General features: G+C 31.9%; 4 protein-coding genes across 8 annotated transcripts; 2 read left to right on the top strand and 2 right to left on the bottom strand.

Moving 5' to 3' along the window:
• Positions 1-1,062: 1,062 nt before the first annotated feature.
• On the top strand, positions 1,063-2,338 carry LOC106755798 (BTB/POZ domain-containing protein At3g56230). 2 transcript variants are annotated; one of them, XM_014638013.2, is made up of 3 exons: positions 1,063-1,422; positions 1,515-1,691; positions 1,825-2,338. In XM_014638013.2, exons 1-3 carry the CDS (start codon positions 1,114-1,116, stop codon positions 2,266-2,268), a joined length of 930 nt encoding a protein of 309 aa, XP_014493499.1. In that variant the 5' UTR covers positions 1,063-1,113; the 3' UTR covers positions 2,269-2,338. The 2 variants fall into 2 exon arrangements, with proteins under 2 accessions (XP_014493499.1, XP_014493498.1); XM_014638012.2 differs by having other exon boundaries at positions 1,063-1,417; positions 1,495-1,691.
• A 2,985-nt stretch (positions 2,339-5,323) lies between these two features.
• On the bottom strand, positions 5,324-6,955 carry LOC106755903. 2 transcript variants are annotated; one of them, XM_014638131.2, is made up of 4 exons: positions 6,794-6,955; positions 6,271-6,396; positions 5,987-6,172; positions 5,324-5,597 (listed from the first exon to the last, which is right to left on the bottom strand). In XM_014638131.2, exons 1-4 carry the CDS (start codon positions 6,869-6,871, stop codon positions 5,502-5,504), a joined length of 486 nt encoding a protein of 161 aa, XP_014493617.1. In that variant the 5' UTR covers positions 6,872-6,955; the 3' UTR covers positions 5,324-5,501. The 2 variants fall into 2 exon arrangements, with proteins under 2 accessions (XP_014493617.1, XP_014493618.1); XM_014638132.2 differs by having other exon boundaries at positions 6,002-6,172; positions 6,794-6,952.
• Positions 6,956-9,938: 2,983 nt separating this feature from the next.
• On the bottom strand, positions 9,939-12,484 carry LOC106777148 (amino acid transporter AVT6C). The gene is made up of 5 exons (XM_014664678.1): positions 12,032-12,484; positions 11,291-11,443; positions 10,980-11,183; positions 10,434-10,899; positions 9,939-10,332 (listed from the first exon to the last, which is right to left on the bottom strand). Exons 1-5 carry the CDS (start codon positions 12,390-12,392, stop codon positions 10,206-10,208), a joined length of 1,311 nt encoding a protein of 436 aa, XP_014520164.1. The 5' UTR covers positions 12,393-12,484; the 3' UTR covers positions 9,939-10,205.
• Positions 12,485-14,885: 2,401 nt separating this feature from the next.
• On the top strand, positions 14,886-17,488 carry LOC106755774. 3 transcript variants are annotated; one of them, XM_022778862.1, is made up of 2 exons: positions 14,886-15,384; positions 15,717-17,488. In XM_022778862.1, the coding sequence occupies exon 2, from the start codon at positions 15,742-15,744 to the stop codon at positions 17,365-17,367; it is 1,626 nt and encodes a 541-aa protein (XP_022634583.1). In that variant the 5' UTR covers positions 14,886-15,384; positions 15,717-15,741; the 3' UTR covers positions 17,368-17,488. The 3 variants fall into 3 exon arrangements, with proteins under 3 accessions (XP_022634583.1, XP_014493472.1, XP_022634582.1); XM_014637986.2 differs by having other exon boundaries at positions 15,726-17,488; XM_022778861.1 differs by having other exon boundaries at positions 14,887-15,384; positions 15,633-17,487.
• Positions 17,489-17,763: the final 275 nt, after the last annotated feature.

Genomic DNA, 17,763 nt, shown 5'->3' on the forward strand with positions numbered 1-17,763 from the left:
AGGTTATTATATTTTATTAACCAATTTTATAAAGTGATCTAATTAAGATAAATATGGCTAAGGGTATATTTGTCATGAAAGGTATTGTGTAGAGACCAACAATAATTATAATTTGTTTGAAGGGGTCAAATTGTAATTATTGAAACTAAAGAATATTAACCGCCCGAGGTTATTTAAGGGGTCATGGTCCCCGTCTTTGAGCACAACGATTCATTCCTGTTTCCTTCTCTTTATCCCTATCAGAAGAGAAAATCTAGAGAGAACTAAAGGTGTTCTAGAGAAGGAAGACCATAAACCACTATTGCATATTGATCAGAGAATAACTCAAGTTCATTAATTATTCCCAATGTCTTTAGGTACGCTTCCGCAGTTCATTAATTATTCCCAATGTCTTTAAGTACGCTTCCGCTTTAGTATTTGAGAACTGGTTTATTACTCATTAATTAGATCTCATAATCATAAATTCTAACAATAGTTAGTGGTGAGTTATTGCTCTAATTTATAGCTGATGCTGAATTCATTAATCCTTCATGCTGCTGTTATACCAAATACATAACCAATGACCATGATCGACCAATTAATCATGTCATCTAATAATGTTCCTTCCAGCTTTGGTATTACCTAAATATCCAGGCTGGCCTTAAACTACATTGTTTATATGGTTGACATTAAACTAATCTTAATATCAATAATTAACCATGGTTACATACAAAGGTGGTTAGAGGAATGGACTTTTGCTTTGCTCATTTCTGCTGTTGTGTGGTTGGAAAGTCTTCTCCTCGCTAACTGCATCATTCCTTTTGCTAAGTACTTTACTTAACACTACTCTAAAGAGATAGCCTACCAAACAACCATCTTCCCAGTTTTACACCTTCCTCTACTCCTTTATTATAAGATAATCCACAAGAAGAAAATGATGGGACATCTACACGCAGTTTTGAGGTTACATCCAACCTAATATATGTACTTTTTTAATTATTCTAAAGTTTAATAAATGTATACCACAGACTTATCATATGCAGATCGAATTTGATTATATAATAATGGAAGATGTATATCTTCTAAATGAATTGGACATGAGGCTTCCATCATTTATTATGATGGGTCCAAGCAATGCATCATATAAAGAATGGAGATAAATGGCAGCTCTGCTTTCAATTAGTAATTCTTTGGAAGAAGGGAATATCGATCTTCTTCATCTTTCTGCTGCGATTTAAGAAGGCAGAGGACATGGATTGTTGTGTGTGTACAACTATGCCACTGATACTAAGGCCTCCGAGGAATACAATATGTGGAGCATGTTACGAAGGAGTAAGGAGCATAATCAACATGATGAGCAATTTCGAAACTGAGAAAGTAAAACCAGTAGTGGCCAATCCAAATCCAAACCCTTCTCCAGTTTCACGAAGAAATTCGAGTAAGGCAAGCTCTGATTCATTGCTTCTTCAAACGTTTGATTAAAAAGACAACAACTGTATTAGTTACCACATGTAGATTATTCTTTCTCTCTGCAGACACTCGATGATTGTATAAGATGGTGTTCAGAGCATTTAGAACAGTTTAATCAGCAGAAGGAAGACTTGGTTTTTCTGCGAGGCTTTGTTGCAGCCTTCAAAGAACAGATTCACACAGACATATTGGTCATTCCAGGCAGACACGGTCCACCTATACCTGCACATAAGTCCGTTTTGGTAAGCTCTTTTTTAAGTAATTTAAGATTATTGATGAAATTTCTTCATTGTACCAAACATCTAAAATCAATTTGTTTCATTTAGAAAACACAAAACTGTATGATTCTAATTAGCAGATGTTATAATGTTACAGGCTGCAAGATCAGAAATATTTAAGAACATGCTAGAGTGCGATGAATGCAAAGAAGCACCGAGTAAGAGCATAACTATACCCGATGTGAAGCACGAAGAATTAGAGTGTCTTATTGAGTTTCTGTACAGTGGAAGCTTGGGTGAGGAAAAATTGGAGAAACATGTGTACGCGCTGTCACAAGCAGCGGATAAGTATGTGATCCCACATTTGCTGAAACACTGCGAAGGGTACCTGCTGAGGTCGCTAAGCACTTGTAATGCCCTTGAGACACTGGAGATTGCGGACACTTGTTCCAACCAGAAGTTGAAGGAGACAACCTTGGATTTCTTGGTTAAGAACATTGACCGTGTTGTGTCATCACCTAAATTTGAAGCTTTTGTTCACAGGAGCCCACACCTCACCGTGCAACTCGTTACAATGGCCTTTGCCAATGCTGCTAAATAATCAATTTCTCTCCAAGTTTAAGAGCTACCCATGCTTTGTTTTTTCAATTTATCAATCTATTTATTGACCATATCTCTTAGCAGATTACTATAATTCATGACTTTCTTCTCATCAATTTAAAGCAGCTCTCGCATTTTCTTTTTTAAGTAAATAATATGTAATTTTTTTATATTATCTTATCTTTTTCTTCCAAAAAAAATATATCATATATGCTAAATTTTATGATAAGTTTTTTTAAATTTATATAAATGATAATTTCTTATTGATTGAATAAGTATTTTTTTTAGTTTGCCTTTATGTTACCGTAATTAAGAAAATCACACGCCAATAAAAAGAAGACAATCAAACGCAGAAAAAGAATATCGACATATTATTTTTAATTTTAAAAACAATAAACAAGACAGGTTATCTTGAATTGAATTCGTCTCACTAATAATATATGCCTAACTTCCACTTTTTTATATTCCATTTATGTCAGTTATAAATCTTATTCTGTTTGGTGTATCCAGTGACCTCATTTAAGAAGGACAGCTTCTTTCTGCACTTCCCTTCTTTCTTCATCCCATAGGCTTAAAGAAATTCCAATTGTACCCTCTTTTTCCCCTGTGACTAGAACTCTGCATCTCTTTCGGTCTCTGCACCTCCAACCACCGCGCACCTCCAGATTTTTATTATAATTTCAATGAAGAGTGACTTCGGATTTTAAATTTTTGTGGTGAAGAAAGAAAAAAGGGAGATGCAGAAAGAAACACCCTTTAACAATATCTGACTCAACCGGTAACAGGTATCAAGCTCTCCAAAGCAACAGATCTGGACTTTGGTTTTTGTCATATTTGAATATATTTTACTTTTTGTAAAATTAGTACATTTTTATTTTAATTTCTGTAATTCTTTTTTCAAATTTTATACGTAAATTTTATTTTAGTTATTTTAAAATATATTTTTTTAATTTTTTTGTTCTTTCAAAATTTTAATATCACTATTTTTAATTTTTAATATTAATGTTAAGATAAAGGGATAATATTTAAACCTTATAAGTTTAAATGTTTTAAATTCATACTGATATTATATTATTATTTATCAGAAAAATTGATCATTTAATCTTTTCTTTAACACGTACATATAATACAAGAAGTAAAAATAACATTCCTCAATTTAGAGAAAATAAGAACAATTTTATTCAATAAAAACCAAAATAAAAATCATCTAACTCTATAAGAATTAAAGACATGTTAAATTTTAATTTTTTTTAATCGAACAACACAAAACCTTATTTTCTTTTCATTTTCATTCCCTTTCAATCTCTTTCTTAAACTAAATGAGCCATGCAAAGTGTTTGTTTATTTGATATATGATTTATAACATGGCCGTGTTACATATCTAAGTTGTAAACACCAAGATAATATAATACCATGAGCAAATTAGATGTAAACATCTGTTAAAGAAGGCATCTGTCAGGCAACATAATCAAGCATGCATGCATGGAATAATAAACATACTGTTGTGATTTTTATAACCTTTGATGTTTCCTTTGTAAAGCAATTGTTAAATAAAAGATGAGAAAAGCTTAGAAAATGATTTTCACTGATGAACCCTTACGAATTGGATGTCAGATTTGAAGGACACAACACAATCAATCTACGAATGAGGACATGGATTTTGTCAGGAGCTTTGTTGCTGGATTTAGCATTTAGTGAAGAATTCCCACTCATATAACAGTCAGTACTGCCAGCAACTGCACAAAAATGCTGCATTGACATGATCGTTCTACCCTGTAACATTGCATGTGATAAGGTCCTACCCTTTATTTTATCATAAAAATATTATCTCAACGTAATCAATTTCAACCTAATGCCATCCCATACATTACTTTGTTTTGTCAAGTAAGAATTTCGTTTGCTTATTTAATTGAAAAATGATATGATATAATGGTAGTTAATGATTTCTAAGATAAAACATGATGTCAGATGACAGTCAATATATTTATATATAACGTTTTCTGTTTAGATTGATGGAACAATGTGATATTTATTCAGCCTATAGTTGTTAAATAAAGATAGACAAACTCAAATTTTACGTTGATAAATCAACTTTAAAACACATGAAATTTTGATGGGGTAAAATTTTCCATAGTTGCAAAAAATACTTGTCAGATAATATCTTTACCATTCTTCTTCAAACACTTTTTTTGTTAGGTTAAATTAATTTACTGGAACCTACTAATTAAGACTAGGAGAGAATTATTAAATCGGAAATTCGATGTATAAAAATTAATAATTTTTATTCAATTTTAATCAATAATAAAGAGAATGTTTGAAAAAGATTCTTTTCAAAAGAGAATATTGCCAAGAACTATCAAAATTGACTGCACTTGTACACTGGTTTATAATATTTTTTTCTTTGTCATGGGTGGTATGAATTAAGATTTGATAGCAACCTTAATAATTCAAAATAGCATTTGATAGCACTATTTCTTTTATTTAACTGAAATACTATTTAAGGCCATCAGATTCAACATTAAACAAAACTTTTATATGGTTCTATTAACAGAATGTTCAACAAGATGGATGTGATAAAAAATTTAAGATTTTTTACTATTTTCAAGCACTTGAAAGACTGGAAAGAATTCTTTTTATCAGCAAAAAATAGAAAATACAATGATATTTCGAAATTAAATTAATGATCTATTTTTTTTTTCCTTTATGATTTTTTTGCTGAGAAGATGCACCAGTACGTATTAAGATCATGTACTATAAGTCGTCATTTATGTATTGTTTGAAAAAGCATTATTTGCATGGTGCAAACTTGTGTCAATTTTGAGTGTGTGCTTCAAGGTCACTTCTTTCCTAGTTTTGTAGTACTTCATTCGTTTTATCCCTCAAAAGTGGGGACATAATTTTCACGTTTATTTGTGTAACTGGACCATATATATATATATATATATATATATATATATATAAACCGTACTCGTTATCCGAAATTTTTGTTTGTTACACAGAAAAGCTCTTGTGCACGATTTCAAGTAAGAAACTCTTGAAGTTGTGAAACTCTAACATACCACACACATAAACATGTGAAAATTTAGATATTTCAGAGAATCTTCCAGCTCGATTGATTTCATGATCAATCAAAACTTCAAGTTAGGTCTAATTAATGGAAGAACATGCTTAAACTAAATGAAGAAAATACACACAGAAGATATAAATAACATAAATGTAAAAGCTGACATTTTATTACTTTTGTTCAGCATTTTGGCTCCAATTCTTTATTGCTTGTCTCATTGCCTGTTTCACAGCTCGTGCATCAATATTCTTACCTTCTTCTTCGTTCTGCACAAGCACAAGTCACAATATTATTTGTCATTATTATATGCATGAAAACATAGAGAGAATGAGACAAATTCTGTTTTGAAGAAAACATTTTAGTAACTTCAAAATTATAACCTAACAAGCTTCTGCTTGTATTAACCAAGTAATTAAATAAATCTAACATGGTTATAATGCAAACTTTTTAATCACAGTAACGTGGTCCTTCATCTTTTTGAAGAAAAGGATGAGAGAGAGACCAACAACAGGTAGAAGAGGCAATCTTATATGTATAAAGACAAGACATGTGACCTACAAAAATATGAAGTAATTAACAAGAGGAAAAAGGGAGACACTGAATGATATATAATGAACTGGCCTAGAAAGCATCTATGGTGTAAATTTATGCTTACAAAATATTGTCTTACTTTTCCTCCAACAGCATGAAATCGAAACGTGTCCGTACAAGTAGCCCTAGCTTCAAGCACATTAAGACTCATCTCTTCAAATGACTCCAATATCGAAACAAACAGACCAGGACAACTCTTTGCTGAAAAAACATCAATAACAAAACCCTTCTCCGTGGTTTCTACTGTGACCTGTTTATGTTCATCCAGAAAATGCAATTCCAATCAGTTTTTTTTCCGATTAAAATTGTCCAAATGAACACAAATATATAGTGAAAGCTGTTAAATACCATAGGCAAAGTATTTTGGTCAGTTGAAGTTTGTGCATTGGCTAAGTCTTGATTCAATTCTTCCACCTTTTGCTTTAATTCCTGGATATACTTTGACGCATCTATTATGATCGATGTTTTGTTTAGCTGCCACCACCCAGCAAAAGAACAAGAACGATTAGGCAATTTATTACCATCTCAAAGAGTACTGTGTAATTGATAAGTACTATATAGATATAAGCATGGGTTAACATAAATGCTAAGGACTGTATAATATTACAGCAATATATTTAACAATCTCCATTGTAATAAGTTTGCGCCTCAATTTTCTACCGAAATAATGACAACACACATGCAATACATAGAAAACAATCCGGATAACAAGTGTAGAAGATTAGGCATATATAGAGCTGAGAAGAATCCATGGTATTGAAGAATAGAGAACGAATGGACTTGAACTGAAGGAAAGACAACAATGTTGACTAAATTTTGATAGAGAAAATAAGATAAAATGAAAGATATAGATAACAATGCAAGGAATTACTGCATGAGAGTTAGTAAGAGAACGAAGAAGTTGCAGCTTCTCATGCAGTGCTGCTCTCTTTTGCTCTTTAGAAACCATTTCGTGCTCTCTTTTTTCTCTATAAAGTGATTGTTTTGCTTTGGTTTTCTGCTTTTTCTTACGCTTTGTTTTGGTATGCAATGAACTATATATGCTGATAGAGCTCTACATACGGTGTTTTAAAAGAGGGGGTGGGCTCTCAAATCTATATGACGTTCTGCTAGATTATTCTCAACGAACTTCCAGAAATACCCTTTTGCTAAGAATTGATTTATTAACGTGAATAAGCATAGGAAGATCCTTTACAGGTATATAAATGAAAAAATATTTTGAATTTGAGGGGAGAAGAGGAGAAAGATGGCATCGAAAGAAGTGAAGGAGAAGGAACAAATGAGAGGTTATGAATTTGGAATGCATCCAAAGAGTTCTCACGGGGAATTTTAAAGGGTCTCCTCCTGTGCGATCTCTCTTCAATCACCAGCAATCAAACTTTGTCTCTTTTTCATTCTCTCTCCACACGAGCCATCCTACCTTTCTTTTCATACAACACATTCTTTTGTTTTCCTTTCCCTCATGAAAGTGAAGTTTAGATCATACTATTCATTTCCAGTTCAGTTCGATCAATTTTACCCAAATAAATATAATCAATATGTTTTCCCTCTACCTAAATTAAAATATACCACTTCTTTTTGCCCTTATGTTTTTTTTGTTTCCATCCTATGTTATTCACTTACAATAAATGTCACATGTCACGTAGGTAGACATGTCAATTTGGTCCTCTACCATATAAGTTACAGATTGAACCCTCAACCATTGGCACATCTTCATCAATAAATCTTTCAACCGTGTAGCTAGGAGATGAAACCGAACAGGTAGTTTTCAAGAAGATTAGTCCTAGTTAATGAGTTAAGATAAAGTGTGATTATTATCCGTTGGGTCATAATTAGATCATTATTAATTAAATATTTTGAAATCTATAAATATAAGTTTAAGGTTAGGAAGTAATAATTACATTTACTACATATTTAATATCTACATATTTAATATCTGAATTATCAAACTGAAACCACTGCTATGGATTAAGAGAAAATAACAGTAGTGGAATCATTAGGACTAACATTAAAATTGGATGTTGATCTAAATTCTACATTCAATACAATCCCTCACATGGTTTGGCATTGACACACATAAGTTAAGGCTAGAAAAACTCACAAAATAACAATAAGTCTTATATGTAAAGGATTTTATACCATGAGTCTTTCTTTTAGAAAAATATTCATTTTAAATATAAGAAAAAATTCGATTAAATCTTAATCTATAGTAAATATAAGTACTTTTAATTTGTGAAACAACCATATATATTAATCAAATTAACACATACTTTGAAATCTTTACTGACTAAGATTATCACATTTTGACTAATATGTTTCTTTTGTGTGCTTGAAATTTTACAATAATATTTTTCCTACTACTTTATTAAATAGTGTAAGTTTTTTTTTTCTATGAAATTGATAAAATTAAAGAATAGATTATAGTCAATAAAAGTATATACTATATATTTTATTTAATAATATAATAATAAATATGATTTAAAAATATTAATTTAAATATAATAAAATTACAATATATTAAACTATTTAATAAAATATCTAATTTTATATATGTACATAATTAATATTGTTTTTAAAAGCTAATTAAAATATGTAGTAAAATCAAACCCACTTTAACATTAATTTTAACCCACATGAGAGAAGACTTTAAAGATTAAGACTTGTTTTTAACCCTCTAAAAGGGTTCTCATCAAAGAGACAGACTTTTTTAAAGATGGACTAATATTATCTTTTAGGTTATAGATCAAGTGGACAATTCTAATCGTGGGATATGGTTGATGACCAGTGAGTTTTTAGGATAATATTTTTAGTAAAAAAATATATGAATTATACGTTGAAGTGTTAAGAGAAAGGAGGTATAGATTAAAGTTTGCAGAGGTGTTTTCCGTAATTAAAATATTATCTTTTTACTATTTTCACCTTATGGATAGGTAACTTTTGTTTCATCCATTTAAAAGAAAGAATGTTGGAATTGGGGAGGAAGAAAAAATTATTTCTCCTTACTCTAATAGAGTGCAGGCTAAAATATCTAACTCATCTCAAGTCCCTATTTTTGGGCCATTTAATTTTAGATAACACATTTAGTTCAGATTTTGTAATGCGGTTTTCTTTTGTATATGACCAGTTAGATTTCTCATGAGTGTCCTTTTGTAACAAATTGTTTCTTATTGGTACTTTATCCTTTGTTCAAAAAAATTGTTTCTAATTATATATATATATATATATATATATAATTAGTTATTTTTAAATTCATTTTACATTCCAATTTTTTTCATATTTATATTTAAGATGAGAAAGCCGCAATGACTACCCCCATGCGTGACACATCTCTGAGGATAACACAATTGCTGCTCATATCTATCACACTACGCGCCATCAATAATTGCATATTTTTCCCATAACTTATTTTAAAACCACAAAACAAATGTGTCAGTGTTTCACATGTTCAAATTGGAGTCATTACGAATTTTCAACTTAACATATTTACAAGTTTTCGTCACTAACTCTAATTTCTCCTAATGCAACAATTCCAACTCTCTGCTTACAATGCATGGCCTGTATTATTTTAGGAAAATTATCAGCTTTAGGACATCTTAAAGATATATAAAATTATAAATCAAATCTCATTCTTCACACCGCACAAATCATTATCCTTTTCACATGCGGAAATCTTATAAACAATAGACGGTTGTAGATAAAATAATTCATCATGCACCTAACTTTTGATTTTATAACATTTTTTATTTAATCATAATTTATTTGCTCTGCATTTTCCATGTGTATATATTATGGCATATTATCCAAATATTTATTATTTTTATTTTAGATACGCGTTATTCTACAGCCTTCCCTCTCTGGTCTCTTGATGAGTATGACACGGCAGTGAGAGAGAGAGAGAGAGAGATGATAGTGAAAGGGCTTGTTACATCACTCAAAAAGTTTAACATTGTTCCAAATGTTGGTCACTGAGACAATCAGAACAGTTCCCCAACAAGAGATCATCGATCTTAGCATCCTTGCACGGCACAATCTGGTGGACCTTTGGATCCCATTTCTTTAATAATATAAAGGTAATTTACAAAGCAATGCTGTTCCAAAATACATCATTATCATACATGAATTCTATCATAAACAACAAAGGCATCCAAGATACAAAAGTAACCCAATCAAATGCCCCTGTATTTCTCTTTCTCCCCATTCACACCCATTCTCACCACTTAATCTTTTTCTATAAAAATTAAAAAACAAAACAATATTAGGGGAGAAAATGAGAGAACCAGCTTTTATGACTTGCTACTAAAAACATTATATATGTTGGTGGAAATGGCAAGCACACTTGTNACCACGGCCAGTATAATCATTATCAGTGCAATAATTTTATCCCTTTTCGTTGCTATACCACATGCATCCCTGAAATTAGTAACAAAGAAAAATAAGACACTGGTTTACATATTTGTCCAATGTAATTTTTAATTTGTATCAACTTAATCACAAGTTAAATGCTAGATTACCGTAAAACGATAGAGCCAGGGAAAATGAAGGCAAGGCACACTGCCGATGTTGATCCAAGAAATTGAAAGAAGTACCAAATATCTGGGATTGCTATAGCAGCAAGGTAGGAGAATACAAGCAGCACCACGGTGAGGATCATGAATCTTTTGTTGTCTGTGGCTAGCATAGGCTTATTGGGGAAGAGAACTTCATCTATGTTGGATCTCAATGAGAAGTTCAAGAGAGGAAACACAAGCATGATGTGGAGCGCATAGCTTACACGGATCAAAGTATTGAACACGGAACCAACCACAGAATCATTACTCTGGTCAAAATTGATTAGAATGTCTGATTGTGTTGAATCCCCAAATAATAGGTACCCAAATAGGCCTACTGTAATGTAGATCGCAGCACAAAGCAATAATGCTAATCTAACTGCTGTTGTCATTTGAGATGGCTTGGCAAACTCAAACCCAATTGGATGCACTGCAAGAAAGATCAATCATCGGTACAGAAATTTTCTAGGCATGCCCTTCAAAAATTAACATAGTAATCGGGTAAATTACCGTTAAAATGAAATGTGAAAGCTGTGACAACAACAGGAACTGCAGTAAATAGATCAAAGAATGAGGTTTGGTTGTCCAACCCAGGAAACAATCTAGGAGTCTGCGTTTTTCCTTGCACCAGTGCAAAAATAGCCAACCCACTACATATGCCAACAAATGCCACTGCAAGAAGAGTTGACACTGCTGAACTGTACTTCAAGGACTCTACCAGTTCCAAAACACCAAAAGCAAAAACACACGTTACTCAATGAGCCTCTTCAATTCCAAATACAAGAAGAAATCGTGCAAAGAATTAAATTGGTAACACCGACCTACACGTTTGTACAATACCAATGGAAACATGACGAAGACCAGAGTGAAGAGAAGGGCAAATTCCCTGGAATTCCACCAATGAATACCAAACCACTGCTGCAGAATACCCAAATGCACTTCACCTCCATCTTGCTTTCCAGATAGCACATCCCCTGTTGTTCAAGAAAGACAATAGTTACAATTCAGCTATCATTTTCCTTTTACTATATTATCATTCTATGTTTTTCTTTGTTTTCCTATCACAGTCACTTTCTTTTTCCTTTCTGCATCTTTCTTCTATCCATTACATAGACCGAAAATTAAGGTGTACATTCCTCAAATTGATTTCCAAGTTCACTCATTCATCCATCAGACATTTCGAATACAAATTTCTAAATTAAATTTATTAAAATAGAATACGAGTAGCTCGATCTGTCTTAATTTGAAAACTACGAGTACTTGAAGAAAATCTAGATCTTAAGTTTGATTGCTTGAAAACAATTACAGCACAAAATAACTGATTAGTTTAATATAATATATATATATATATATATATATATATATATATATATAGTAAAAAGAAAAATAAATAAACTACCAGCAAAAGTTTACCAAACACAATGCATGTGACCGAAAACCCGGCAAAATTCATATTAGGCACAGCTAACTAAAATCTAAAAAAAAAATCTACACATTTCCACCTTTTTTTTTCTTTTCCATAATTTCAAAAGGAATAAAAACAAAGGGAAAGGTTCTGCTACCGATGATGATCAGGTAAAGAATTAAGCCCCCAACGTTGGTGATGATGACGCAAGCTTGTGCGACCAACGCTCCCGACGACCCGAACGCTTCCCTCATGACGCCGGCGTACGTCGTCGTTTCGCCGGAGTGCGTGAAGCGCATGAGAAACTCGACAGAGAGTTCCGCTAGCACGGCCACAACGATAATCATGGCGATAGCGGGAACCACACCAAGAACCTTTATTATCGCCGGAATTGACATGATTCCGGCGCCGACTATGCTCGTCGCCACGTTGAATACCGCACCGGGGACGGAGGCCGGCTGCACCGCTCCGTTGGACTCGCCCAATAGTGGGGCGCTGACTCCCACGGTCGGAGACATAGCGGCGAAGAAACTGTCGGATTGGATAATGAACAGCGGGAGCTTGGGTTGTGGCTTTGAATGGTTTTATTTTGTCACAAAAATCACACTTTCCCTTTTCTTATAAAGGCGGTGATCATCATCATCATTCATTTGATTTTGCTGCCATTATTTATTATTTAGAAGTCAAAAAAGCAATATCCAATGGTCAATTAATTAAATAGACCAAATTACAACTTACAATTTTTAAAAAGGAATTGAAGAATATAACAAAGTTCCACAATCAATGCATGCAAAAGAGAAAGTTAAATCATATATATTACAATAAATAAATAAATAAATAACTTTTAATAATTTATGTTCAAGATGGTTTTATTTTTTTATTTTATTTTAAATGAATAAACTATATATTGAAAGTGTTTTTATTACATGGATGATAAGTCTTCTAAATTTTATAGTCAACTTTATTTACCAAAATAATATAAATGGCGATTATTTGAATTATCAAAATACACCTTTCATTCTGTAACGAGTTAGTAGAGCTTAATTTCTCATCGTATTTATGCACACGTCTGTCTAAAATATTCATTATTGTTATGACAGAATTATGTTACTACTTACAAAGACTAAATCATCTCATAATAATTATATTTTTATCTGTAAAGAAGGATAACATTCTTAATCGTATTCATTTTTAACAACAAAGTAAATATATCTTAGAGTAAAAGTTTGAAAAACAGTTTTTATGTTAATAAAAATGTTCCTGAAAAGTAAAGTAAGTTAATAAATTATATTTACAAGCAATAATATATATATATATAGGTTATAAAATATATTTCTCAATTAAATAAAAGCTACTTAATCACAAAATTACCACCATTTTTCACACCAAAAATATCGTTAAAATAATCTTTTATAAAAGAAAAATCTAAATTACATCATGAATAAACTTGTTCAGAAATAGTGCCAGAGTGACAGAAAAGGTTGAGGAATAATAACATTATGAGTTGTCGTAGGGCGTTCAAATGACTTTGCATCTTATGCTTCAAAGTTCATGAGAATTAATTACCTTAGTTGAAGAGAATTGGAATAACTTCCAGATTATCCACTGATGATCTACAAAAGGAATCTTTTCCAGTTTATACTTCTATTGAACTTTTATTAATTTTGTATACATTTGTTAAAAGAAATCAGAAATGAATAAACTTAAATTAAAAACATCAAAATAATTTTAAAAAAATTAAGATCATTTTAAATCAGTAGTGAATCAAATATTGATTGTTTTAATATAAATATTTTAGTCCGTCAGATTTCTCTATTCTATGTAATTGGTATATTAATTTTATGATATTTTTTTTTTTAAGTTTAATGTAAAGATAAAATATCTTTTCTTAAAAATGTAAGTCAACTTCGTTAAACAATTTAAAGATATTTAATATATAAAAAAACTTATTTAGTATTTTAAATTTAAATAATTTATTTTTTAAAACATATTAACGAAATACACAAAGTTGATTTAATGGTGGTAAAAAAAATTTGTTAGAGTTTTTTTCTTCTAACTAATGCATTAAATTGTTATATAATAGGTGCATGGATGGTCCATGAGACAGCCAATTATTCTTAAAAGGGCATTATCAATTATGTTTACTATCAATTTAATGCAACTAATTGTGTAATGTAGTTAATATTCATTTGAACTGTGTAAATTGGATTATGTTCCAATTGAAAATTAAATAATTCATTACACCAATTTAGATATTATAATTATAATCTTCAAATGTCCTACATTACTTTAAAAGTTTAATTGAAAAATAGTCCTGTATCAGTTTTTTTTTTTCGTGATACATAATAATTTTTGTGAAATCAGTGGTATTTGCATTGACAGGTAAAATGGGTATTCGGCCAGATTTCGGTGCTTTCAAAGTACTGACTTGCATTTTTATCCTTATAATTCTTTTTATTGAACATCTAAAATTAATAACATGATTATAGTAAATTAAGTTTTAAAAAATAATTGTCAAAATTGTAAATTATTATAACTTAGTTAATTTTTGTTTTATTCATTCTTATTCTGTAACTTTATTTATATTTTTCGTTCTTATTATGTAATTTTGGTTTCTTAATTAATTTGCGATACCTTATCTATAAGTAAATTTAATTTGGGTACGATACTTGGGCACGATAGGAGAAAAAAGCCCAAATCAATATGGATGGGCCATAGAAGAGAAAAGCCCAAACTGACCCAAATTTGGGTACGACCCAAATCAGCCTTCACAAACATCGATTAATATGTACATCGACGTGTCTCGCTTTATTTATTTTATTTTTCTCCATACTGACTGTTCTGTTCTGCTTTACTTTCCACCTTACTCTTTTCTACCTTTTCGTTCGATTATCTAATCTTTCGGTTCTTTTTTTCATTTTTCAATCCAATAAAACGGTCCAGACTTTTCTTTTTTCATCTATCAACCATCACGAATATCTTTTAATAACTCATCATTAATTCAACTATAATGTTTTTTTTTGTTGATTTCTTTCTTAACGAATGAATGTTCTCGTAAAGCATGGCTAATTACACGAAGAAACGCTCGTGCATGGAATTAAAAGAGAGATGATGCATGTAAAATTGTTTTTACTACTTCTCTTCTTTCTTGGTTTGTTCTTTCAAAATATGAATTTTCTATATTTACAGTTCTTCCTTCGCCTTTACTTTATCTGGTCGGTGGCAGCCGCTAGCCTGCTATCATATTTACCATTTGGATGTCGCACAGACAATCTTAATCCATTCCCCCATTTTTTGATTACCTGCCACGCCTGCGACTACGAGGATCCATTATTTTATTCTTTTGCTAACTTTATGCATGTCACTCCTTTATTGTTTTACCTTTTACTTTTGTATTAGTGCCTAAACTTTTTATTCCATACCATTCATTGTTTCTGGATTTTATCAAACATATAACTTTCTGAGGGAATAACGTGCATTCACACATCGGCGTGACGAATCAGCTAATTGGTATGCTTAATTTTCACCACCAGCGCTTATGCCTTAAAATTTTAATGCTATTATTATGAAATTTCTTTTGTTGTTTGTACATTCTGATTTTCGATGCTGTCTTTCATGCATATGTCAACTGAAGTTTTTTTGTATACATTAGATTTTGGTTTTTCGTTTCTGGTTTTACAGTTGTTTTTAAGTAATTAATTCTGTCTTTATTGCTTCTATACTTTCTTCAGTGCTTATACATAGGATTTTTTCTACAGATTTGCCATAGTTTCTTCTATTATGTCTTCTCAGTATTTGTTCTTTACCTAATCCATTGATGATACGGTTCTGATTTGATCAAGAACTACCAGAGTTTTTTTTATCAGAATGGTATCGGTTGATAACGGGATTTTGAATCCCAAAGATGAAATTGAGGAATGTAATGGCAGTAAAGTGAAGGAGTTTGTTTCTATAGATATTTCAACTACTCGAGAAACATTTCTGAGCAGTGAGGATTCCCAGAGAAAGGTTGAAGAAGGCACTTTAAGTTCTTCTGTTTCTAATAGGATAAATTTTCTTAAATTTGGTTCGGCATCTGCCAAATTCAAGAGGCTTGCTATTGAGAGAGACAAGGTTTCAATATCTGTGCCTTCTCCTCGTTCAAAGGGCCTAGAAGCACGTTTCAGAGGCATGCTTGCTCTGAAACTTGATGGGGGTTCAGTCAAGAAGATGTGCGTAGAGTGGATTAAAAGTCCAGTGAACATGGCCCTTTTTGTGTGGATCACATGTGTTGCTATTTCGGGTGCAATTCTGTTCCTGGTCATGACAGGCATGTTGAATGGTGTGCTTCCGAAGAAGTCTCAGAGAAATGCATGGTTTGAAATAAATAACCAAATACTCAATGCATTGTTTACACTCATGTGCTTGTATCAACACCCTAAGAGGTTCTACCACCTTGTTCTTCTCATCAGATGGAAACCAAATGACATCTCTAAACTTAGAAATTTGTACTGCAAGAATGGTACTTACAAGCCCCATGAGTGGAAACATATGATGGTAGTGGTTATTCTCCTTCATGTTAACTGTTTCGCCCAATATGCAGTTTGTGCTCTAAACTTGGGTTATAAAAGATCTGAGAGACCCGCCATTGGAGTTGGAATATGTATGTCTTTTGCAATTGCTGCTCCTGCGGTTGCTGGTCTGTACACCATTCTCAGTCCACTTGGAAAGGACTATGACTGTGACACGGATGAAGAAGTACAGCTGAGAGAGAAACCATGCGAGAAGAAGTATTCATTTGCATCAAAAGATCAACAAAGATTTGTTGAAAATAGACCAAAGTGGAGTGGAGGAATACTTGACATTTGGAGCGATATTTCCTTAGCATATCTCTCACTTTTCTGCACCTTTTGTGTCTTTGGGTGGAATATGGAGAGACATGGCTTTGGAAACATGTATGTCCATATTGCAACTTTTATGCTATTTTGTATGGCACCTTTCTGGATTTTCATTTTGGCTTCCGTTAACATAGATGATGACAATATTAGGCTGGCTCTGGGAGCTGTTGGAATCGTTCTTTGTTTTCTTGGTTTACTGTATGGTGGATTTTGGAGGATCCAAATGAGAAAGAGGTTCAACTTACCTGCCTATGACTTCTGTTTTGGCAAACCTTCAGCTTCTGATTGCACACTTTGGCTATGTTGTTCTTGGTGCTCTCTTGCTCAAGAAGCAAGAACAGGAAATAACTACGATCTTGTGATAGATAAGTTCTCCAGGAAACAAACTGATGATACTGGCAACCAACCTTCAATCTCACCTTTGGCTAGGGAAGATGTAGTATCAACCAACTCTGGCACAAGTTCAGTGAGTGGCAACTCTTCACCTTTTATATTGAAAACCAATGTGTTAAAGGAAGATTATAGAGCAGATAGTATTGTAGAAAAAGAGAATTGTGAAAGAGGTGATGATGGAACAATGAATCCACCGGATCCTATATTCATACAAAGAGAGTGATTCAAGAGTTTTACAATTTTAACGTCTGTTCTAACTCGTAAACATACGTGTCTTTTCCTTCTTTTTCAATCAAAACATACAATGCGTTCTATTGAGGGAATTTCGCTCTTGTTTTTAATTTGTTTTCTGAGTAGGGGGAAAAAACATGTTTTTCTTCATTTTTTTTTTCTTTCTGTTTCTTGTGTAACTATTTTACACAAAGAAAAATTCCCTTAACACCTTCATTTGAGGTTGTTTTCAACATTAAGGAAACATAAATTCTCCAAATTTACATAAGATGAGAGTAAATAAATATATATATAAAAGTGTGGAATAATTGTAATAGAAGAAAAAGAAATTATATTACCGTATTCATTTTATAAATAACGAAAATTGAAAAAAACAATAATAAATCAG

The sequence above is a fragment of the Vigna radiata genome, chromosome 2, assembly GCF_000741045.1.
Source record: "Vigna radiata var. radiata cultivar VC1973A chromosome 2, Vradiata_ver6, whole genome shotgun sequence".
NCBI classification, from domain to species: domain Eukaryota; kingdom Viridiplantae; phylum Streptophyta; class Magnoliopsida; order Fabales; family Fabaceae; genus Vigna; species Vigna radiata.